This window comes from Amphiura filiformis, chromosome 13 (assembly GCF_039555335.1).
Source record: "Amphiura filiformis chromosome 13, Afil_fr2py, whole genome shotgun sequence".
In the NCBI taxonomy this organism is placed as follows: domain Eukaryota; kingdom Metazoa; phylum Echinodermata; class Ophiuroidea; order Amphilepidida; family Amphiuridae; genus Amphiura; species Amphiura filiformis.
Genome location: NC_092640.1, coordinates 23,209,629 through 23,235,639, shown reverse-complemented (window position 1 = coordinate 23,235,639; position 26,011 = coordinate 23,209,629). Strand labels below are relative to the sequence as shown.

General features: G+C 37.6%; 2 protein-coding genes across 2 annotated transcripts in view; both read right to left on the bottom strand.

Moving 5' to 3' along the window:
- The window catches only part of LOC140167504 (uncharacterized), a 32,233-nt gene extending 17,183 nt beyond the window's left edge, over positions 1 to 15,050 (bottom strand). Inside the window, exons 1-7 of the mRNA XM_072190810.1 lie at positions 15,009 to 15,050; positions 13,995 to 14,103; positions 12,817 to 13,061; positions 11,024 to 11,144; positions 10,095 to 10,286; positions 885 to 1,094; positions 201 to 395 (exon numbers count right to left, since the gene is read on the bottom strand). Of these exons, the coding sequence (XP_072046911.1) occupies positions 201 to 395; positions 885 to 1,094; positions 10,095 to 10,163 (474 nt within the window). The 5' untranslated portion in view covers positions 10,164 to 10,286; positions 11,024 to 11,144; positions 12,817 to 13,061; positions 13,995 to 14,103; positions 15,009 to 15,050. The remainder of the gene's footprint in view (positions 1 to 200; positions 396 to 884; positions 1,095 to 10,094; positions 10,287 to 11,023; positions 11,145 to 12,816; positions 13,062 to 13,994; positions 14,104 to 15,008) is intronic.
- Positions 15,051 to 15,933: 883 nt separating this feature from the next.
- LOC140167503 (triple functional domain protein-like) overlaps positions 15,934 to 26,011 on the bottom strand; it is a 97,353-nt gene continuing 87,275 nt past the window's right edge. Inside the window, exons 18-19 of the mRNA XM_072190809.1 lie at positions 18,675 to 18,797; positions 15,934 to 16,134 (exon numbers count right to left, since the gene is read on the bottom strand). Of these exons, the coding sequence (XP_072046910.1) occupies positions 15,934 to 16,134; positions 18,675 to 18,797 (324 nt within the window). The remainder of the gene's footprint in view (positions 16,135 to 18,674; positions 18,798 to 26,011) is intronic.

The following is a 26,011-nucleotide window of genomic DNA, read 5'->3' as shown; positions in this document are numbered from 1 at the left end:
TGCATCTGTCTTTCTCTTATATGACTCCTGATATCTGGAACCGGCTCCTTGCACACATAAAGGAATGCTAACTGGAACTTTTCAAAAGGAACTTAAAACCCATCTTAAACCCACAGTGCTGTAATTCCAATGTTTCTTTACTTATCAATTAATCAATCAATCAATCGATCAATCAAAATCAATCAATCAAATGCCCCTACCTGTTTGGCAAGTTTGTGGAATCGAATCAGTATGAGCACCACTCTGATTCTACTCTCCAGACACACAGTAATGTGATTCCAATGCTTCTTTAGTTTATCTGCTTTGGTTTGTAGCTCTGGGCCATAGGTAGGTCCAGCTGATCTCACCAGCTCTGGTGTGAGTTGAAGTAAGATCTCCACTTGTTTGTTCTTCTCCTGTGAGCGATATAGAAAAAGAAAATATGAAATGCAAAGTTCAAAACTATGGCCATCAAAACTAGATTTCTTGTAATGCTTGACATCCTGACCAACATCACATATCAACCCTGAGGAAATAATATTTTAGCAAAAAGGTTGTTTCATAAGGAAATGGAAAAATAATTCCAAAGCAGTATTCGTAATCAATAAAGGGCAAGGCTATGTGAAATGGGTCATTTCATTATCGATTATACATTTTAGGCCATTGTTTTTTCAGTTGCTGAGAACCGAAAGTCATCGTTCCTAAGTTCATAGTACGTCATTTCAGCGTGAGTTTTAAGCTTACCTAAGGATTTTAACAGGAATTATCGTTAAAAAATTACCTCTAATAAATGCCCCCACCTTCTGGAAAATGCAACACCCCAGGGCAACTATTCAAGAAAATATGGTAATAACATGTTTTTGAGATCCGAAGTACTTTCAATTCACCTCACATCAATTTCTTACCTTCATGTCTTCCATGAGTCTTTCATGGCCTTGCAAGAAGTCCATAGCTGTCTGCAGCTGATCTCCCATATCGTTATTAGCCATCAAATATGCATCACCTACGTTGACTAACCACTTGATAAGGGTGGCATATTTGTCATCAAATTGCACCTGCAGAGAGCTCTTGTGTAAACCGGGTGCACACTCCGCTTGCATCTCGGCTGACTTGGCCTGCAAGATAAAGATGATGACAATATAGTAAAATTTTAACATTAATTATGTTAATCACTTTGATGAGATCGGCACATTTGTCATCTCTTGAGGGAATCTCTTGTTTACCAAGGGCACAATTTGGCCTGAAAGGAAAGACTGGGAGAATACCACAAGTTAGTGGGTCAGTACCTACAACCAATTACTAATAAGAGGATGGTACAATTGATGTCAAATTGAACATGCAGAGGACACTTTGGTACTCCTCGAGCTCGTTGAGCTTGAACTTTGATCAGCTTGGCCTGAAAATGATGTGACAATGATGAGAGAGATGACTGACTTAATGCTCATTGCCATGGTGACAGATAAGTTTTACACTTCTTCTTGGAATCAACATGCAAGTTGTGAATAGAGCCATTACATTAATAGATCTTCCACTAGGATCCACAACATGCTCATCTGTCAGGGCACAATTCATTGACCCCAATACATTTGTACATTCATTGAATGACCTATGACAATTTAGGTACACAAACTCATACTCTGCAACTTGAGGTCAAAGTTTGCACTATGATTGTTTGATTGAGGTTATTAAACTATGCCATTGGGATGAGGTCATTATGGTTCATAGTGTTCATCATGGTTCTTATTTACCTGTTAAAGCAAAACAATGGTTACTTTATATATAACAAATATCTAAGCTATACACATAAACTAAAGAGATACATGACGATACTATCCCCGAACAGGGGAAAGTCCCCGCATCACCCGTTATGAGAGCCGATCATTCCATAAAGTGCGACAAACAAAACTGCTATGCGCGTACCACATATTTTTATGGTTTTAGCGTAAAACCACCCTCATAACTATGAGAGAATTCAGAGCATACTACAAAGAACAGAGACTTTGGCTGCTTGTGAATAATCTGTATTGCTTAAGTTTACGGCTACACATTAACATGCAAGCAGAGATCAACAAAAGGCAATAGATATATGAGGATAGCCTGAAACTCAATACATATTTAACATGCAATTACAAAGAGTAGAAAGATGGGAAAAGCTTGAAGGAAGAAGTCAGACGGTTGGAAGAATGAAGACTTCAAGGATTTACATTTTGACCACACAAGGTATGAAAGGTAAAAGAGACAGGTATCAAGAAGGACAGAAGTCACACTTATTGTCACTTATTGGCAAAAGGCTCAACAAACCTTGAGAGGGTTCGGCAAAAGACTCAGAAAACACTGAGAGTGCTTGGCAAATGGCTAGGAAAAGATTGAGAGAGAGAGAGACAGGGCTTGGAAAAAGGCTTGGAAAGATTGAGACAGTTTGGCAAAAGGCTAGGAAATGAACAAGATAGTTTGGCAAAAACAGGAGGCAAGGTTGACATAAAATGAGGCAATGTAACACAAGAAATGATGATATAGTACACACTGGTAAGACCTAAACTAATAAAGCTCACATCACAAGGAGATAGTTGATACTTTCATGCAGGTACAGTATGTTGACAAATCACCAGCAAGAAGGGGAGAGAGACTATACAAATCATATTGGTATAAGACACAGAGTCCATTTACACCTACAATGAGCATCATCAATATACACATGTATATGAGCTACTAAATAACATTAAGAAGATCAAGGGTATGACTTTGACAAACATACACTCAAAGTCTAAAAGCCATCATGCAGTTCTATTGCTATCATAATCTACTACTACCACCACCAGTATATACAGGAAGCTCTACAGACGAATCCAACGAGCCAAGTGATGGTCAGAATTCAGGCGGTCATTACTGGGTCGCATCTGCACCAAACTGGTGTTGTTACTGCCCAATTGGGTGGATTAAATCCGCTTAAAAATCCATGCTGAATTGTATTGTGTTGTAAACTTTCAGCATTCTTTTGTCTACATGTAACACGGGTGATGGAATGCAGTTTAATATCCACACCAAGGCCACAACATTTCACATTTTAGGTGGAATAGACCTAAGGGGGGGACCTAGCTGTGGCTGCCATTGAGGTGTAGGAATGCGTGCAAATGGATTCGTCTATAGCATGAAAACAGGGGAATATAACAGCAACACAGCAATAAATATATGTGTTCAATACTACTGACAATGTATACAACTATACTTCTATACTACTACCACCACCAAATTACATTGAGACAGGAAGCAGACACACTTGGTTAACATGGAGTCAATGCTATTGGGCATTATGTGCTACAACCAGCACACTAGCTACCAACTACTTCCACCACCAGAAGAGCAACACCAACACCACAACCATCAATACCTCAATCTTATCCACATGCTTCTTGACACCCTGCACCCCCAGGGTTATAGGCCCTAGTTTGCTTATCAGTGTCTTTCCCTCATCGATGACGGGTCTGCTATTTCTGAGATGGCGCTGCTCAAGTCGGCGAGTCTCTGGTCCCTGTCTCTGGGATCTTGTGGAAGCTTCTGTGGTTGCAGCTGGACTCCGAGTTGGCTTAGATAATTATCAGCCTGGAATAGAATTTTATTAGAGGAAGGGCAAAATCAATGAAAGTGAGTGCTTAATACAGGGATGTGATTCAAAGCTTGTGAAATATCCTGAAAATAGTAAAAAATCCAAAAAAACAATGTGAAATGATGTGGGCAAAATACCCTAAAACAGGCTGAAAATCAATAAAATTGTGTGAAATTTGGCTACAAAAAATCTGTAAAAAGCCAGACAAATCACACCCCTGCAGTGTTATCTGTCATGAAAAATATGCCATTTTATTTTCTTTATCAAAAGGTCATGACCTGGGGGGGGGCTCTTAGTTGTTGGGTATGGGGATGTGTAGTGGAGTTTGTGCGTATTTTCAGCTTTGTAGTATAACTTCTTGTTGCAATTTTTAGAAAATTGGTTTAGAGATTTTTCAGCAAACTTTTAGCAAAATTTGCAAAAATGGTCAAATATCAGTTTATTTTGGGGTCCCTTTTTTTTAAATAGAATTTGGTTGTTTTGGGGTATGGTTTCAAAATACCAGCTGCATATCCCAACCAAAATTGAGAACTCCCTACACCAGGCCATGACTAACCATTCGAAGGAATTAAGAAGAGGCTGATTACAAAAATGGTTATGATTTTGCATTGTATAGATATGTTTGGGGATGTCAGGTGTGTGGGGGTGTATGTGTGTATGGGGGTGCATTTTGTCAGTAATTAACTTCAAATGTAATCTTTTTTCTTTTTTATTATTATTATTATTATTTTTTTTTTTTTTTTTGTATTATTTTTTGAAATTGTATACATTTGGTAATTTAAAAGCCTTCATCGGATGAAATAATATGTAATAACAGTAATCTAATTTTCATATATTTTCCCCACAAAAATGTCACAAACTGACATAAAGAAGATGATGCGCAACGATGGTAGCAGCATCACCATAGCGCAACATCGTCACCTTGGGATGAAAATGACCTACATTATGTGAAAACCGATGATGGGTAGTGACAGACATGATTTAAGTCAAATCCCAAGATGTAATTCACTTCTGGTCATTTTATGGCAAGAATTTTGCTCAACACTGAAGTTGAGATGATTGCCAGACGGGATCATTACAAAGTAGGTCAGCAGATGGGAATATAGGTTGGCGTCATTTAAAAGCAAATTGTAATTTAGAAAAGTAATTCACTTAAATGGGCGCTAAAGATCCAATCAAGAAAGTCATTTGTAAGTACTTTGTCAGGGGCGGATTTAAGGGGGGCGCAGCCGGCGCGCGCCCCCTCTATTTTTTGACTAGCAAAGGGCGCCGATAACTTAAAAATACAAAAATTGTAAGAAATAAAAAAAAGGAACAAATTCGGCCATGAACAGCAAACAATGGGCCAAAACCGTTGAGTTTTCGAGGGGGTAACCCCCTTTAACACATTTTTTTCGTCATCGACCAAAAGGCGCCCCCTTTATCAAAAATTCCTGGATCCGACCATGTTTGTGAGATAGTTTGGAGCAATTGCACAAATAGAATTAGGCCTAGTATCATTTTTTATCTTACAAATGACATATCTTGGCTCCTTGAGCAAGTTCTAATCAGAACAACTTGGTCAACCTGATTCTGTTTTCCCCACAAAAACATTCTGTTTGTTTTTAGAAAGCACAAGTTTCAGGTATGTTTGTAGAATATCAAAATATAATGAAAATTAAAGGAAAATGTTGAAATCTCCAGGGTACATCAAAAAGTTATGATTGTTTGACCACCAGAAATCTACTTTAGGCCAAAAAAAAAAATATTGTTGTGTTGCCCTCAAGTGGAAAAATGGGAAAGTTGGGTCGAGGCGGTCGGATTTCTTTTTTTTTTTTTTTTTTTTTTAACCTTCAGATTTTAAAAATCCCCTCAAATATTAAATAATGCTTCTTCAATTAGGGACATTTGTCAATTTTGACTTCTGGATACCTGTTAGACATCAATTAAAGACTAGTCTTTCAATATAATATTAATTTTAAGTGAAAAACATTGATTTTTTTTTTTTTTTTTTAAAAATAATAAAAAAAAAAAAATAAAAAATAAAAAATTGCGACCCTGATTTTTCAGGATTTAGGACCGGACGGTTGAGGGCAACACAACAATTTTTTTTTTTGGCCTTATTGAAGTGACAAGGTGCTACTTTGACCATTTTCTTTCATATAGGCCTATAAAGCTAAATGAAAAATTCTTCTCATGAATATTATCAAATTACTAGCTTTACATTTGAAAGACATTAAGAACAACTTTAACATGGAATGTATGTCTAATGTCAAAATATAAATACTTGGTTACCTTCACTAAAGACCCACATTTCAAAGGATATTTTTGTAACCTGGAAAACACAAAACAAATCCTCCACAAGAATGTTTTGTCTTGTTCTCAAATCAGAAATGCTTGCTAAATATACCTTCACACAGTCCCACTTTTCAAAGTTTACATTTAAAAGACAGGACAAAACAAAACCTTCACAACATGGAAAGTTTGTCTTATGCCCTCACAAAATATGTTTGCCTGAAGTAAAAATAACTGTCATACATTCCAAAATGTGTGCATCCAAACAAACATATTTCTATTATGATGAATGTGGCCAGTTGTGTTTGAATGTCAACTCCCACATACATAAACTGGGCAAACCATTAAAAGTTTTATCTCTTATTGATCCGCAACATGGAAAGTAATAATATTTAATGTGATTGCTTTTGATAGATTGTTTTCCTTACAATTTTTAACTTGCTTCTATTACATGTGATGCAAACTAAAGGATATTGTGTAAACTTAGATGAGGCCTAGCCAGGGCGACATGGAAAACCTGAATACTTTGGGGGACAAATTCCTATTGAGACAGGAGTTTAAGGGACCGTTCACAAACACTTGTAAGGGGGGGCCTGATGCAAAATTTTTTCTCACCGCCCCCCCTTTACAGTCCTAAAAAGCGGCAGGCCCCCCTTTTTGACATGAAAATTATCGGTCAACCCCATAGAAAAGCATATAAACTCAATTTTTCCAGAAAAAATTGTGGTCAGTTTTTCAGGGCCCCCCCTTAGGAGGGTCAAAAATTTTCAGGGCCCCCCTTTTTGCATCAGGCCCCCCTACCAAGTGTTTGTAAACGGTCCCTAATATCTCATGATATTTGTCAATTTGAGATATTGGTGCTCTGGTAGGGTCTAGAGCTGTAGCAAGCGGGGCAGCCGGGAGGCTATGGCTGCCCCACATTTTGAGAAATTTGTTATGTTTTCTTTATAGATTTATTCCAAATTTGAAGCATATTTGTATTTTGGATAGCCACCCCATATTATTCAATCTTGCTAAGGTCCTGGTAGAACCTACAACAAGATACACAATGCCTGTATCATACTTGCTGTTGCAAAGAGCAACAGAAAATTGGCAGTAATAAAACGCTGATAATTGGCATCAATTCATTCATGGCCAAATTTACACAGCAATTTGCCATCAAGTTACCTCGATTTCAAGTGGTAATGAATTGATGCTGGGATTATACCTGCCACTTCTTATAAATACTTTGATCAGCTCGTAATCGGCTGGCCTTATAACATCGCGGATTAATATGTTCATATTTTATTGGTAGGAATGTCAATTTATTGTTTAATTAAATTTAATGATTGTATTTAATTTAAAATCGATTTCCCTCATTATTTTCACTTTTTAAATGTATTTTATCATGATTGTATTGTACTTTTATATTGTATGAATTTTGATTTGTATTATGTGTTTTTTCTGGCAAATAAAATGAAATGAAATGAAATGAAATATCAATATTTTATTTTGAGAATTTTCTTGTGACATCTTGCCAGAAGCATCACAAATTATTAATTCAAGTCCTATACTTTGTCTACTTTCTTCAACACACAAAAAGAGACCAAACAGAACAACTAATAGCATTCTTAACGTGGGTCTACTTTTCAGCGTAGTGATAAAAGCCTAAGATTTCCCGCCTATTACGAGCTGATCAAACTATAGTCACTTTCCTGATAAAGCCAACGGCAAAATAATGGACTACTCTATTTGAAATCCACACCCCCCTGTGGAAGATGACTGCAATCTTAATTCCAGTTGAATAATATGGTCAATCTAGGTGGATTATTTTGTGTGTTTGATGTTAAAATCAAGATCAAAACAATGGAAGATTTTGAAATCCAGTGGATTTTATATATTTTGGCCTCTATTTAGGCAAATGTTTGGAATTAAAAAAATCTTCCATACCTTTTCTGCTTCTTTTGGATCAAAAATGGTTGGATCTGGGATGGTTAAAGCCATCGAATGTGGTTTGAATTCCAAACTCTTTCTTAAGCGGGTACAGTTTTCAAATAGAATAGCCCAAATGTCATCATATAGCAACTGCTTAGGATGATATTACTATAACAATCTTGAACAGAGGGTCATTTCCCCCTCCCAATCACTATGGACCACAATGACCTCATCCCAATGGCACAGTTCAATAACCTCAATTAAACAATCATAGTGCAAAATTTGACCTCAAGTTGCAGAGTATGAGTTTTTATACCCAAATTTTCAAAGGTCATTCAATGAATAAATAGATGTATTGGGGTTAAAGAACTGTGCCCTGATAGATGAGCATATTATGGATCCTAGTGAATGCGTGTTCCCCCAGTCAATTTACTCCAATTAGCATCACACAATGTCATTAGCGTTCAAATATAAACAGTAGACTTAGACACCCATACTCTGTAGTTAATATATGACCTCTCTTTACACTGATGACATTTGGAAGTAAAATTAGCACCGGAATATCGTATGATAATGTCAACTGGGTGTGAAGTCCAAGAACCTACTACTGCATGATGTCTGTGTAGTACATGTCACAAAATTATTACAAGCTTTGGTTGTTGGTTGATAGTTTGTTGGTTGGAAGTCGTTGTATTACAGAACTTAGAAGGAGCAAGAAGGTCATGAATATACCCTAACCCTAATTAACCCTTACCCTAAAACTAACTCTAACCTTAACCTCCTTCTAAGCGCAGTAATACAGTATTTACCTTGTTGGTTTGGGGTTCTTGTTGTTATCATTAACAGTGAAAGACTACCGTTAATTTCACCATTTTTTGATGAAGCTTGAATACCGTATTGTTTGTAATAAACGCTCCCCCTCTAATAAACGCTCCCTCCAATTTTTCTGTGAAAAATTGACAAAAATGCAAACATTTCCATGCTATATCGTGAGTAAGCTTAAAACCGCATCAGTCAGTCAGTCTTGTCATGGACGATCGGTAAATTGCATGGACAAAACCTATTATAACTCGCACTTCCATCCACTCCATTGCCTAATTATGGTAGAATTTCACCAGATTCTTGCTTGATGATGCGTGTATGGGTGTAATTTTGATGTATTTACCACTTAATATGCTATCTTCCATGAGCGTCGCCATTAGTGTAGCCATAAATCCCTCCTTCCTACAGGAGCACCATCGGCAAATTTAACCCGATTTTAAACTTTTTTTCACTGACAATTCACCTTCAATAAACGCCCCCCTTTTGGAAAAATGGGGGCGTTTATTACAAACAATACGGTATTGGGTTTCATCATGTTGCTGTTCTTTCTTGTTTGCGTTACTGATAATTTACTATTGTAATGGGTTATTCCAGTTGAAAACACCAACTATGGAAGACATGACCTTAATCTCATACACAGGGGGTGTGGATTTCAAATGTAGTCACCCATTCAGGTAACCCCATTTGAAATTCACACTCCCTGTGATTAAGGTCATGTCTTCCATAGGGGGTGTATGGATTTCAACTGGAATAGTCCTATGTGTGTATGAAAGAGGTTACAATCTGTCCATTCAAAAGATACAGCAACTGGAGGCATGCACAGAGGCACGGACAGATGTAGGGGTGTACGGACATTGCTAAAACAGTATGGCGGCATAACAATACAATGTATACTATAATGAAAGACACAGATAAAAAGAATTTATCGCGTCTGACATCATCTGTCAATCAAACTCAAGCACAGTTTGTTTACAAGTGTCGTGGTGATGACTTGCTGAACGCGGCGGTATAAACCGGGCGCCTTATTGTTAATTTTGCACCTTCAAACATGCAAACCATCTCAAAGGTTAGGTCTTTATAGTAGGAAACTTTCTTTCGCGAAGGCACCATGTCAACAATGCCTAGAAAAGCTGCTTTTTGCCTTGTAAAAGTACGTAATTTTTCACCATTTGCTGCTATTCCTTTTCTCCGATCAGCACCAGATAGATCGGTCTTCCTTTTACACGCTATTAACCTGTGTTAACCAATCAAGGATCGTAATTGACAGTGACATCAGATGCGATAAATTCTTTTTATCTCTGCCTTTAATTATATTTTGGTCCCAATACAATACAATATGGCAGATTTCCCATAATGCTAGGTCCTGACTCTCCTAGCGTAACCTATTTGTGCTGTAATCCCCTGTAAATCATAATGTTTTGATGGCTTTGAATATAATAGTCAGCTTTAACATTAAGATATCATCAATGGAAAAAGCAACAATCAAACTAAATCTTCTTACCACAACAGCATTGTTGTAGAAGTCCAGTGTTTCCTGCAATAACCTCCTTCTCTCATCCAATCTCTGCATGAAGTTTTCACACAAGGTATTGATAGCTCTGGTTTGACTTCGCAATCTTTCTGTACTCGCCGGATCAGAGTGCGTAACTTGTTCTGCGCTGCGTAAAAGACGATCCACGCTGGCTTGAATTTCCTGAAATGAATAGGGATCCAATATTAGCATATGCTTTTCTATAATTTATTGTTGCTTTCTTCGGTTAAGTTGTGTGCACAGTACCGATAAAATTAGAATTCTTGACATTTGTCAGAATAATTTGATCTTCATACCTCCCTCACCCTCCAATATGTTGTGTCACTTTAATGAAGTTTTCACACGAGGCAATTATGAAGAGAATTTATACCAATGTTGACTGTCTGCTGCTTGTGAAATCTTAATTGGTTGGTAGATTAGACTTTATCTTGGGTACCCAGCTGCGTCATCTGTTACGGCAGTCAGTCTAAAGCAGTTTCTGCTACTTGTTATAACTCTATATACCGTATTGTTTGTAATAAACGCTCCCCCTCTAATAAACGCCCCCCTCCAATTTTTCTGTGAAAAATTGACAAAAATGCGAACATTTCCATGACATATCGTGTAGGTAAGCTTAAAACTTGCATCAGTCATGTCAGTCACGATCGCTAAATTGAATGGACAAAACCTATTATAACTCAATTCCAATCCATTTCACTGCCTAATTATGGTAGAATTTCACTAATTCTATGCACTTACAGGTGTAATTTAACATTGTTAAATAATGGTTCTTGCTTACATAATAGTGAATTCTTTTCAGAAATTATAACCAATGTGTTCTTTTAACTCAAGCTTCAATTTATTTTGTCATCTTTGTGGAAAATACATTCCTTATAATAACATGTATATCCAAAGCTTACCCTAGCTTCGTCTTCGAACTCATCATGTTCTTTAAGCAGTCTTTGTGTTTCCTGAGGTGTGTTTCCAACTTCTGTCTTTTCGCAAATAATCTTCACCTTTAGTTCTAAACCAGTTGGATATCTGCAAAATATCATCAATTTGGTTGATTTAAACAATTGTTCATTTGTCTTTTTATCCTGGTGTTGTTTCATACCAATAGCTGAATGTCTATATAATACTAATGTGCTATAGAGGCTCAAAAGAATGGATTTGTAACATTACACTCTACGTTTAGAACCCTTTAGTACCAGCGAATTGTACACCCAATCATATAGCTGTGCTTCACATTTCTTTCCTTTTCCAAATGAAGGGAACTGGATACTGTTTGTTCCTATATAAGGTTGCAGGCTACAAACAAAATGTTGCTATTCGCCCTTTGCACGGATCCGCCATCTTGCTACCAAAACAAGGTCCTCCCTGCAAACGCATGCACAAAAGAGTGCATTTTTATTTCCCGCGCTTCTCTAGCAACCCGCCAGAAGGCTTTTGCAAAGTGTGTGCAGTAATTAAAGCACAGATTTGACAGGTGTATGCACACACAACACGCAAAATTGAAATCAAAATGGCTGCTAAATTGGACATTTTTACAGACCATTAAAAATTATCACACTTTTTACACTCAACACATATACCATGAAAATAAAAACACACAAATATATTCTTGTATGTATAGGTCTTATGTAGCAAACTTAAAATTGTGAATTTAAAAAACAAGCGAAGTTCAAAATTGACAAAGCATGAAAAATTACGAACATAAAATTAACACTTTAAAGGAACTCACTACAAAGCCTAAGGTTTCATCATCCTACACTTCTTCTACCTTCACATATGTGGGAACGAAAACTTGAGTGCATATTCATTTTGAACTAAAATAAAACATTTTTTAACATTGACCAAACAAGAAATAGGACTATTCCATTTAAAACCCACACTACCCCTGTGGAAGATTCTGGAAATATCTTCCACAAAAGAGTATGAATTTCAAATAGAATTAACACATTTGACAGTTCCATTGGGCTATTCCAGATGTATTCCGCACCCCCTATGGAAGACACTTCCCGAATTCTGGGCTAAATTGACAGCGAATTCACATGTCAGGAAAACCCCATGGAAGACACTGCCGGAATTGTGGTAATATGTCTAATATGGCCAGCCGGAATTCACGTAAATGTAAATGTCTTCCATAGGGTTCCAGCTGGAATTAGAACATTTTTGTTTCCAGCCAGAATTCAAGTAAATGTCTTTCATAGGTTAATCGAGATGGTGATCATAAGTGAAGATTCTGCTGGAATTGGAGCATTTTTGACCATTTTCCAGCCGGAATATTAAGAAATGTGAATGTCTTCCATAGGCACATCATGGCCTTTCACAATCCCCACTCTTGTTTTTTTCGTTTATTTTAGCAGCCGTAGTTTCATCTAATCTCAATGTCTTCCATACCCTCCAGCCGGAATCTTTGCTAAAATGACTGCTGGAATTCTAGACACATCTCAATTCCAGCTGGAATTGTATTTTTTTTAAATGTCTTCCATAGGGGGGGCGGAATACATCTGGAATAGCCCATTTAAAACTCACACTCCCTCTGTGGAAGATTCAGGTTGAATCTTTCTCAGAGGCTATATATGAAAATCAAACGGAGCTGTCTATTGTGCTAATTCCATTTGAAATTCATACTCCCCCTGTGGAACATATTTCCAAAATCTTCCACAGGGGTAGGGTGGATTACAAATGGAATAGCGCTAAAAATCCTTACCCTATCAACTTCTTGATCTACATCAAAGAGCGACACACATTGCTCTAGTCTGCGCTTTTTCTGCCCCATAGATCATCCAGCGCCCTCCGTCCTGTCCTGCAAACTTTCAATGATCTTTTCGATGCCATAACAAGATGCTGTGCCAGCTTTACGATCTGCAATTGGTGCATCTTCTATGAGGTTCTTGAGATGGTCTATGAGGTCGCGACCTTTGTTCATGGTGTGCATAGATGATTCTAAGATTTCTGGGTAAAATAGAACAAGGAAACATTCAGTGGATTATCGAAAGTTCATATCATAGGTGGAGCTTTGAAAGTATGCTTATATAAAGCATATTTATACCCGGGTAGTATAAATGCTCATTGCATTAGTAGTAAGAGTGCAATACATTAAATCTGATAACATTTGGACTTCATTTGAACATCTCATTGGATTCGTCTTTTGGTAATGTAAGCATATGTAGGCATAACAGATTTCATGTGATTAAGTGTAAAAATACCACATATGCTTATAATTTGCTGATGTACTTCTTGATTCTAACTGAAAAGTCATTTTGAAATCATTACACAAATGTACACAAATTTAAATGCATCATTTTTTTAACATTGGTTTTAATGTTGTCTTATGTCATCTTTTTGCTACAATCCTAGTCAAAAAGTGTTGGGACACTTTGCTGTTTTCATGGACAAAAAAGATAACAGACCGCGTACAAGCAGTTGAAGTCTCAGCATCACCCGATAATGAGGGCCGATTGCACTGTGTGTATTTTTACAGTCTATCATTATTATCTGTAGAGTAATCGCGAAGGCATGCAACACAGGAACGCAATGCTGGTGCGGTATTATCAAACAATCGGCCCTCATGAATATGTGAGAATTCACAGCATACAATGCACAGGGACTTTTAGACTGTTGATACATGGTCTGTAGTAGTCTGTGGCTGGTTTGGCTGGAATATTTGTTGCATTTCTATAGCTACGATATGTTGAAATCATGCTCATTTGGAAATCTTGAAACCTATCCTAAACACCAACCCCTCGCCTTATCCTAGCCATCAATGTTGGATTCTTTTGTCATGGTCAAAGCAAAAATCAGTATTCAACATGATCAGACCAAGGGGAAGAGGGCATGTGAAAGCATTCCAACACTTGGTCCATTTATTCACTAATATATACTTACGTTTTCTATCTTCATTGTGTTTCTGTAGTGCTTTTGCTACTCCTTGTGTGTCAGGTGGAATCGCTGTGTCACGGAAATCAGCTGCTGCCCTGTCAAGCCTATCATCAAACTATGGAAAAAGAGAAAGCAATGAATAGTCATTTTCACATCTGGCATAAATATTATCTGAAATGTGAACATATCAACTAAAGCTCAAAGGATGGCAAGATATACTTCGGGATACCAAACAGATTGATAGTGATGTCAATGCTTTTTTGTGGTTGTGCCACAAGTGGCCAAAAACCACTCTAGTATGTGTGTGAACGTTCTATCATATTTCAGATGAGACCGCATAAAGCCAGTTCATTGAAGACCAAATTAAAAAAGACTAGTTTGCATCTGACGTCAGGGCAAAGCGTGACATGATTGGTTGCTGACCTGCGCAGTTTTGCATTTTTGGTCTGGTTGACAGGACTTCATACGTAAACTAGTCTTTTTAATTCGGTCTTCAATTATAATCTCTTTAGCATTTTCAAAGAAGGCTACAGCTTCCTTGAGAAGCTTGCCTCTGCCAGCCAGTTGTTTGTTAAGATCGCTCCATGCCCCAGCCAATGACTGAGCCATAAGACCTCACAAAGCCAGTTTAACTTGCCTCTGTAGCAAAGGTGTGACATGATTGGTTGCTGACCTGCACAGTACAGCATTTTTGGTCTGGTTGACAGGACGTTGTACGCAAACTAGTCTTTTTAATTCGTTCTTCAATTATAACCACTTTAGCATTTTCAAAGAAGGCTACAGCTTCCTTGAGAAGCTTGCCCCTGTCAGCCAGTTGTTTGTTTAGACCTCTCCATGCCTCAGCCAAAGACTGAGCCATAAGACCTCACAAAGCCAGTTTAACTTTTTAGCATTTTCAAAGAAGGCTACAGCTACCTCAAGAAGCTTGCCTCTGCCAGCTGGTTGTTTGTTAAGACCACTCCATGCCTCAGCTAATGACTGAGCCATAAGATAAGACCTCATACAGTCAGTTTAACCTACCTCTTTAGCATTTTCAGAGAAGGCTACAGCTTCCTCAAGAAGCTTGCCTCTGTCAGGCAGCTGTTTGTTGACCTCTCCATGCCTCAGCTAATGACTGAGCCATAAGACCTCACAAAGCCAGTTTAACCTACCTCTTTAGCATTCTCAAAGAAGGCTACAGCTTCTTCAAGATGCTTCTCTCTATCAGCCAGTAATATGTTTAGACCTCCCAAGCCTCAGCCAAAGACTGAGCCATAAGACCTCATAAAACCAGTTCAACTTACCTCTTTAGCATTTTCAAAGAAGGCTACAGCTTCCTCAAGAATCTTGCCTCTGTCAGCCAGTTGTTTGTTTAGACCTCTCCATGCCTCAGCTAATGACTGAGCCATAAGACCTCACAAAGCCAGTTTAACCTACCTCTTTAGCATTTTCAAAGAAGGCTACAGCTTCCTCAAGAAGCTTGCCTCTGTCAGCCAGTTGTTTGTTTAGACCTCTCCATACCTCAGCTAATGACTGAGCCATAAGATAAAACCTCACAAAGCCAGTTTAACTTACTTCTTAATAGCATTTTCAAAGAAGGCTACAGCTTCTTCAAGATGCTTCTCTCTATCAGCCAGTAATATGTTTAGACCTCCCAGGCCTCAGCCAAAGACTGAGCCATAAGACCTCATAAAACCAGTTCAACTTACCTCTTTAGCATTTTCAAAGAAGGCTACAGCTTCCTCAAGAAGCTTGCCCCTGTCAGCCAGTTGTTTGTTTAGACCTCTCCATGCCTCAGCCAAAGACTGAGCCATAAGACCTCATAAAACCAGTTCAACTTACCTCTTTAGCATTTTCAAAGAAGGCTACAGCTTCCTCAAGAAGCTTGCCTCTGTCAGCCAGTTGTTTGTTAAGACCTCTCCATGCCCCAGCCAATGACTGAGCCATAAGACCTCACAAAGCCAGTTCAACTCACCTCTTTAGCATTTTCAAAGAAGGCTACAGCTTCCTCAAGAAGCTTGCCTCTGTCAGCCAGTTGTTTGTTGAGACCTCTCCAAGCCTCAGCTAATGACTGAGCCATGGCTTCATAGACATCATTGTAGAACTGTTGTGTTGATACTGTGAAGTCCGCTTGTGTCATCAGCCCATTGATGTGCTGCTGTTTGGACTGAAAAATAAAACAGAAAAAAGAAATTGACAAGACTGATAACGAACCATAGCAACTCGCCAAATCTGGGCAATTGATGAAAAGATTATGTCCCCTCTGGTGAAAAAGATTATGTCGCCTCTGGGTGCTCTTTCACTAACATTACATATTAAGGCCTAAGCCCATCAAAACTTCTGCATTCATTGTGATGGTCTCATAGGATTTGTATGTTAGAGCCTGTCCCTAGGTTCCAGGATCGTGCAAAGGTAACTGTGCACAACTCTATGTGATACATACTTCTCCTTTTAGAATAAAAATATAAGATTGGATTTCTGACAGTGCAGGGATGTTAAATATTGGGGGGGGCAATGGTACCGGATCAAATTATTGGGGAGGGGCTAATGGTACTTTTCCACAGTCACCAAAATTATTATTGCCCCCCCCCCCCCCGTTCTGGAGCCACTGCAGTGAAATGCACCTGTAATAGGCCTATCCTAGTTGCAAATGAAGCCATGCATCTGTTAACCCCCTGAGCACTACCTGCCGATCTAACATTGCCTCTGATTGGACAATTACATAATAGCTTCATGTTAATCACCAATCAGAATGGAGCGTTGTAAATAATTCAACCCATTTTTTTTGTGTGGTGAAATTATTCTAACAGTGTTGCTGATTGGTCCAATTGATAATGAAAACTTCTTTTTGACCAATAGGCAGGTAGTACTCATGGGGTTAAAAAATAGAGATTCAAAGTAAGAATGTATCCGTGTATTCCCGAGCTCAAAACCGGAATAGAGCACCTTTGTCACTCAAATATAAAACATGCTACACATATGAAAATAAAAACATCCAAAAATTAAAGGGTCGGATTTTGAGCATGAGTGTCATCAATGTTTAGAGTCAATTTTCGGCTATGGCGACACTTTAGATCTGTTTTAGATCACCATTTAGGGTTCCATTTTCTGGTTATAACAGCTATTTCAGCCCCTGCATTCATCATCCCTGGTCAACATCATCCTCAATAATGAAAGACCATAGCACTTATCTAGACCTGTCTGTATTTCAACTTCTAATTCATGTTTACGATATATGTTTTGAGCATAGGAAAATAAAATCCTAACAGACATGAAAGAATACAAGCCTAGTATTAATAAAGAGTTTTTTACAATTTAAAATTGTGATTTAGGGGTAGTTAGGGGTAAAATGCAGTGTGCCTATCATCATGCAATGATGTTACGCTTACAGATGAAAAAGAAATGGGGTGGTTGTGCCATTTAGGGTATTAAATGTTTACAGTTCGGGTAGCAAATTCGCTACCATCAATTACACCTGTTAGGGTGTTGGATAAACAAGCATCGTTAGCAGTTTTATATTTGAGTGACCCCCCTGCCATGGATTTGCTTCCAGTGCCATCACTAGAGTGGGTATGAAGGGTGTGACCCCTCCACCATTCTTAAATTTGTTGACAAAAAGTGACTGATGTCATATATAAAAATTAAATGTGCAGTTGTTGCTGACTTAAAATGTTCTTGTTATGCAATATTGTTAATAGTAGTTACAAATGAAGAAAATTACTGAGGAAAGTTTTAGATCAACCCCCCAACACACACTTTTTAGGTTCTTGAGCGCCCAAGCAAAAACAAATTTTGGTCTACAATTCAAACTTTATTAGGCAAAAATTAATTTCCGTCGGCAAATTATGCTGCACACCCCCACCCCCAATCTGACCAGTCTGGTCCAGCGATGGCTCTGATCGTCCTTCCAGAATCTCTTCCCTATTGACTGCTTCAAAATCAAAATCTCTTCCTTGTTTACTTAAATAGTTAACATTTGGTTTTACATCCACAGTTATCCTAACATCACCTAAGATTATATTTGTCTTGACCTTATGTTTCTCTATTTGTCTTTACCATTAATACCTTTGAACTCTTGTATTTGTCCAAATCATTAAATCCTTGTTCACACATGTGTGGTAAAACCAACAGACTAACATATAAACTTAACAGCTACATTTTCAATATTCAAGCTTTCATTCAATGATAAATTACGGAATATGTCCTGGACTGTACTGCTAGTTAGTTTTTTGTTGTTTTGTTTTGGGGTGTTTTTTTTTTCAGTTGTTGCCTCCTTTTTTTTGTTGTTCTTTTCATTTTACCATTGAACAACTTCGACATAATAAGGAAAGCAAAGTCATGTGGTGGGAGGAGAAACAGAGCAGAGCTTGAACATTCTTGGCTGCCCTTGTCCTGATTATTACACTGTACCATTATAGACATGCTAAATTTGGCAACGAGTACCCAAGAAAGATGATTAAAAAAAATCACCTTCATCACACACTGTTCAGTTGATTGGAAAAGTAGTGTTGTATTCAATATGAGCTGTGCAAGAATGAGCCAACAATCATCACACTGCTGAATTTAGCATACTTGTAATGATATTGCAGTGTTTGATTTAAGGAAAAAAATCTGGTGAATTTCTGGTCATCCGACAGCAGTTTTGGGCATCATATTTTGGGCGGAAATATTTTTTACACAATAGAGTGGGATTTGTATACTACTCACAGCTATTTTCTCTATGAGTTGATTGTGAAGATCTCTTAGTTGTAATGCTTGCTCCAAGTTGGCCCCTACATCTGTCATTCTTGGTTCCATCTCTTCCACACATACTCGAATCCATTCTGAAGACTGCAAATGGAAACAAAGAAATCGAAAATAATTAAGTTGGTGTAAGTGTTTGTGAAAAAACATGGGCAATATCATTATAATGGTTGCCTAGATACGTAATTAAGGTGCTTGGGCTATTCCAGTTGAAATCCATGCATACCCTATGGAAGACATGACCCTAACCCTAATCGCATAAAATATGACAAGGAAAACCACTGCATGTGCATGCATGTCATGTGATGTCATGTATACCCACAGAATCTCTGGCCGGGCATGAGATCAGTGATCATGTGCGTGGCACTCGAGGGTCCCACAGTCAAATTAATTATTTGCTCATCTTCTCTCCTTTTCTTTCATTCTGTGCTTCCGATAGCAAAAAACCATGGTCCATGTTAGGGTTAATCTCCCACATATGGGGTGAAGATTTCAAATCGAGTAACTCATTCAGGTAACTCCATTATCTTGAGTACCATTTCTCAATATTGTCATCTGACATTTATACTAAAACCCAACTTGTACCAATTTAAATACAAAATTATATTATCGCTCTATGCACCTTTAATCATTAACATTCATAACATCCTATGAATCATCATCTCCCACACATCTCAATATTGTAATCTGACATGCATACCGAAAACATAGTTTATCTTATTACACTAATTTGAACAAGGATTGAATTCCCTATAAATATTCCAGAATCAATTGATGCACCTTTAACCTTCACAATCTTGATCCCTTTAATTTTTAGTCTATGATGGCATCTGCCATGCGAACTAAAAACAGGGTCTGAGTTACTGCACAGATATGAACCAATGGAGGATGTTATAACAGCTGGATGCTATGCGGTCTGGTCGGACCTACATGTATAAACCCACTCATCCAGGAAGAAACCAGTGTAAGACAATCTGTGAACCAGTCATGAGAAACAAGATGGGAATATATGGCCAAATGAGAGACATAATCAATCAGGAAATCAACGGGCCATACTGGCTTAATCAATATGTACAATCTGCTATGAAACTGCCCTTATTATAGACTGCAAGAAATCTGTATAGCCTAATAGCTCTTCTGCCTAGCTATTCTCTCTAGATCTTGAAACAAAACCTAACATGAACTTTAATTGGACATAATATCAGCTAAGGTTTCAGTAGTAGTAGCTACAAATAACCACCAATTCAATGTATGTGACTTTTATCAAACATGACAATCAAGACTCTGCAGCAAGAACATGATGAAGCAATACCAGTTTTACCACTAACTTAAATCAACTGTTTATTTACAAATTTCAAAGGATATAAAGGGGGAGTACTCAGTACAAATGACATACGAGTGTGTGCTAGCGATTGTACTGCAAACATGAATCACATGGTCTTTTGATATATCAATGCCCACTTTTTCCAAGCCAAATTTGGTATGAATCAATTTGGTATGGAAAAATTTCCAAAAATTTTTGGGAAGTTATTAAATTAGGCCGAAAAGAATTTTAGTATATCGATGGGACCAAATTTCTTGAAAAATTGGTATATTGATAGGTCCTCTTTCAAATTCTCAGCGGCACACCCCTACCCAAACCAAACCTTGAGGATACACTATGATAACTAATCAAATTTGGAATCAGATTTTGTCTTACTGAAATACAAGAAAGATATAGACTAATTCAGTCCAACAAACTTTATTTTCTTAAAAGCTCTTAAACATCTCATCTGTAACATAAGCTGCTGATAGATTACAGTCAACAGTATGTAGATAAACTGACATGTATGTTACTTGGATTATGATATGTTATCATAGTTGGTCACAAGTTTATCAAGACAAGGCTAGGATGACAGAGACTGTTCTTGTCATGTTGTTTGCTTGCTTGTTTATAAATCAAAAGCCTCAGAGCAGATGTATGTTAAACCATGAAATGTGTGAAAATAAAACTTTTGTGAAAATGTCAGCTTATACAGTATCTTACCCTAAACATTGTGTTTTAAATCATGGTAACTTTACAACCATTTTGTTGCAAAGGGCTGATACAGCAACCGTCTAAGGGATGAAATCAAAACTCAACCGCCGGTCGACCACCGGTTCCTGGCGCTTCCGTCCAGTTGGAGCCGGTTTCTATTGTTCTAAACAATTGAACATGGTTCAACCGCCGGTCGAGTTTTGATATAACCAAATGAACCAAGGCCACAGAGATATCTAATAAAGCTCTGTAACACTTACAACCAGTTAAGTTCATTTTCCTAAGTGCTTCTCAGTAATGAATTCCTGTTATAAATGAGAAACTCTAGCTGAAGTAGTATATAGTTGCAGTCGGTGTAATATAATACTTCAGGTTAGCCCCAGTGTCAAGACTCCATTCATATTACAGATGTATTCAGTTCCCTTTAATATTCAGGGCACAAGTATCAATTTGCAGCTCAACTTTTAAAGTACAGACCATATTAATCAGAATTTCAAAATATGTGAAAATCTCTCCCAAGACATACCCAATGGATACTACGCATATTTGTACTCATTGTAATCCGCTTTTCATGAGGAAGCCACACCTGGCCATAAAAATGATAATAAATGCTAAAATTCTGTTAACTATTTTGGACTAAAATTACCAAACTACATGTACACTTGATACCAAACAGACGGGGTTAAGCAAGGGGCTTTAAACTGTAAGATGAAAGATGAAAGCCTAAAATAGCTAGGGTCTCAATTTAACACGCTCATCTGTCAGTACACAGTTCTTTAACCCCAATACGCTTCTACATGACCTTTGAGTGTGATGGGTACAAAAGCCGCATACTTTACAACTTGAGGTCAACTTTTGAGCCATCAGTATTGAAAAGGGTTAATGAACTCTGCCACTGGAAATGAGATCATTTTGGCTCATATCATACTGTATGTGAACACATGATGAAAAGCCTGTTTCCCCACCTTTAGAACAAGAAAATCCAGCAGCTAGATCTTCTTTTCTGAAGGATAAAATGACCCTAAAATATAACCAAAAGCTTGAAAATTTGGCAAAAATATTTTGAAAATGTTCTGAATTTTTCAAATTTTTTAGTCAAAATCAATGGCCCCAAAACAGCTGATTTTAGCAAAAAGTAAAACCGCAAAAGCTGGGTCTGTCAGGCCCATAAAACAGGGTGTTTTTTTCACTGCCTTTAATAATGCAATTTACTTTAAGTTACAGAAGCTATTTCGTCCCCGGGATTTCGTCTTTGAACAAGAAACTAAAAAAGAAGCTATTTCAATCTATCAATACTATAGAGGCTTTGAATCCATTGAGTACAGCTTTGTATGCATACAAATTAATTTGTAAAAGGCAAGAAAATGTTAAAATCACTGTCCTATGTGTGTCAAAAAGAAAATTGGGCACACCAATGCAACTAATATGATTATTACGCTTAACCAAATCAGAGAGGTATCTTTGGAGGTTAGAAGAATCTCAGCATCTTATTGTTAAACTACATAATTTTGCAAGTACTTATGTCACACATTTTCAATTAGCAAATATTCATATTCATGCACATACTCAATTTAGTGTGTTGGGATCTTCTTTTTTTTATGGTTGCAGAATTGCATTCGTTCTCATAAAGAATACTTTGAATCTCATTTGCAGGTATTTAATTATGTGAATCTGGGCTCTTTGCAAAAATTGTAAAATCAAAAAACCATGAAATTAAAAACTTCGGTCGAAGTTTTGCCACAAGTTAAAAAAAATAACGGTTAGTTCATGAAAAAGAAGAAGTGAAATTTAGCAAAACGCGACGAGGTTTATTTGCCCGTAAGAGAGCTCTATTGTTCCGCTATTGTATCCGCTATTGTATCCACTATTGTATTCTATTCATAAAAGCTACTGCAAGAATCGCGGCAATCCCTGATATTGCTGATGTCTACCGCGGCGTTTAGCATTTATTAACAATCAAAATTATCCCATACTCTTACATTTATAGTCTTATTCTCACCTTTTATATAATATTCAGAAATTGCAATTGAAAACTACTAACTTTTCAAGTGAAAATATATATTCCATCGAAAATATATCAGACTTAATTGTATACATAGAAATCTATTATACCCAACCCATAAGTGCCCAATGCACCCAAATATCCCCAAGCAAATATCTCAAACACGATTTTATTCATTCATTTTGGGCTGTTTAAAAACACTCAGAAGTCGTCCAAAATGGCAACATCATCAGCATGATCAAACCCTCTATGACTTGTTCACAAGTTGATGCTTTACAAATTACCCTCACTTGACCAAACACGCATAATACATGATCGAAACACCCAGCAGAGTTTTACATAAGATTATGTGGCTTGTCTTAACGATCAAAAGATGCCACTTTCTTACCCACTGACACTAGCTAATTTGCATGGCAGAAATCTATAGTGCGGACACTCTTCAGTCGCAAACCAACAAAATTCGTGCTATTTTGGCGTTCTTGCAAAAGAAATCTTGTGAATCGAGTGCCCTCTCAACAATATCCCTAGATGTTTGCCAATAATGACACACTCTAGAAACGCCAACATAAATCACCCAACAGCTTCATTTTAAGAATTATTTCAGTATCCAAATCAATAGGAACAGAAAGAGTATGGTCTGCACATTCCAGGAAAATGTTTTATTTGTTTCTTCCGCCATTCTATATTTCCCTAAAATTATTACATTTTTTCTCCAAAATCCTATGTAAATGATTCTCCACGCTACGCAGAAATTATGTGCGATCAATCATACAAATTTGCCACAATTTTACATCACTTTAGACAGTATTGCAATATCTTGATGATTTTTAGGCATTTTGAACGGCAACTTGAGTATTTTCAGAAATCAAATATCGCACCAAGGGGATGACACTCTTATTCACGCATTCATTTACAACGCAAACTTGTATCGAATCCCAGTGGTTTGCGACCAATGAAATGTCCGCACCCCTGGATTTATTAATCCCTGGTATGAATTATGTAGTAGATTTGTCAAGGCAATAACCACGATCCGTTTTGTAATAATATAAAAGCACTTGCAATAGAATCCCGCTGAGTTCAATGAACTGCGCCCTGAAACCGATGGAGAAGTGCCCCATAAAGAAGCTATCCCATTGACCTCTATTAACAGGTCAGTGAGCTCTCCATACACAAATGAACAAGTACAATAGGACAAGGCCAGCACATATTACCTGCTTAGTAACATGTTATTTTGAAGTCTTGAAGATTAGTAATCGTCTGTGCATATGAACTGCGCATTTATGATGCAAAATATTAGTTCTATATAATATAAAATTACAAATACTGGTATTATGATATACAAAACGACTAATAAAATCATGTCATCATGGCGTCATGTCAAAGGTTCATTATATCCCGTATGTTTGTCTAAATTCATATATATATTTGAAAACAATTTTACACCAATTTAATATGTACTCAGGTGGAACCTTGCTTTTTTTAATTTTCATTTCTTTGTATTTAACAAATTCACGTTTTTCCATTACGCGGGCCGCCTGGCAATACAAATTTAATGCTAACATTGAATGAACGCAGAATCAAGAATGGGCGTTTCTAGTACATACAGCGTCTGACTCTACCTGAGGACCTAGCCTAAGTCCCATGGGCTCCAAGAGTGGCTCTCCATACACACATGAACAAATACAATGACGGGTCGCCATTGCTCTCCATACACAAATGATCAAATACAATGGCGAGTCCGACTGCCATGCAATGAGCCAAATGAGCAGACCCTCTCAAGGGTCTGCTCTGTGATACCACACTGATCATACTGATCTTTATGTTATTACAGCGAGGCCCACATACAATGTTCAACACAAAGTGAACGATGTTATAACTTGGAGGGCTAACAAACCAACACCGCCAAATTCGACTGACGTGTGTAGGTACAACGTGGGATGCTATGAGGAAATTGAATACTGTTGTCTGATCATGCATGTGTGTTTATGGTTCGGATAGCGGTTACTTAGCAACTCTCGTTCCGCCTTGGGTTTATTGAATACACTCTATATAAAGTCATCAATATGTCGTTTCCAGTCCTTGGCTGAACTATTGGGTTCAGCTATTAATTTTTTTAATAATTCTGTTACCCCATAGCATTAAAAAAACTAGTATTTTGATAATTAAAATAGCTGGATGCGGTATGCAGCTGACTGGGGTGGTTACGGTCGTTAAAACCACTAGAACCACAAACCGCATGAAATATGGATATCCAACTAGTTTGCCCATGGGCTACAAAGAACCGCTAACCGCTGAAATATGGATATCCAACTAGTTTGCCCGCAGGGTTACAAAGAACCGCTAACCGCTGAAATATGGATATCCAACTAGTTTGCCCTCGGAGCTTCAAAAACCACTCACCCGAAATATGGATATCCAACTAGTTTGCCCTTAGAGGCTACAAAGCACCATTAACCGCTAAATATGGATGTCCAACTATAGTTCACCTAGAATGGCTACAAAGAACCACTTAGCGCGCAATATATAAAAAAAAAAAAAAAAGAATTAATATCTACCAAAAAACGTTTCAAAATCGTAAAAAGCGGCCAAAGTTTAAAAATCTTTCCTGTGTGGCTTTTCACCCTTTTTTTAAACTTGGTCCCATTTATGAAAGTTTTTAAAGACCCATACAAAGTCATCTATAGGCTACTTGTTGGTTTCTTAGTTGTCAATGTTTATTTTGTAGAGCAAATGAATTAATGTTTGTGCGTAATTGAAGTTTTTTTCCGTATAGACGTTATAATGTATTTTGTAGCAAATACTCACTTTGTTACAAGCCGACGACGAACGTCGGCTTGTTCTGTCTCTTCCCAATTCTTCTTCTTCTGGCAACTCGTGACATTTTTCGTGACTTGCCACGTTTCGCCCTAGCTCTCTTATGCTTCGACACATTTCAACCATACTTAAGCCAAATGACCACTGGACTAGGCCAAACGTTTCATTTGACTTTGACCTGACTGTGACCTTTGACCTAGCTATAATAGTCAAAAATGTGATTTCACAAAAAATGCTACTCCTTCCACAAATTTCATGCGATGAGGACATGGTTATAACATGTGACTCGACTTTAGTCGGTGTCTATAGGGTGTGCTCAGATAAGGGGTCAAAGGTCATTAAGGGGTCATTTCCGTCAAAGTCTAAAAATATTCAAAAATCACTGTCTTTACAAATTACATAGCAGAGAGTCGCCATTAGCACACATGCATTGCTACTAGCCAGGGTCTTTAGGATGCCTACAGTTTT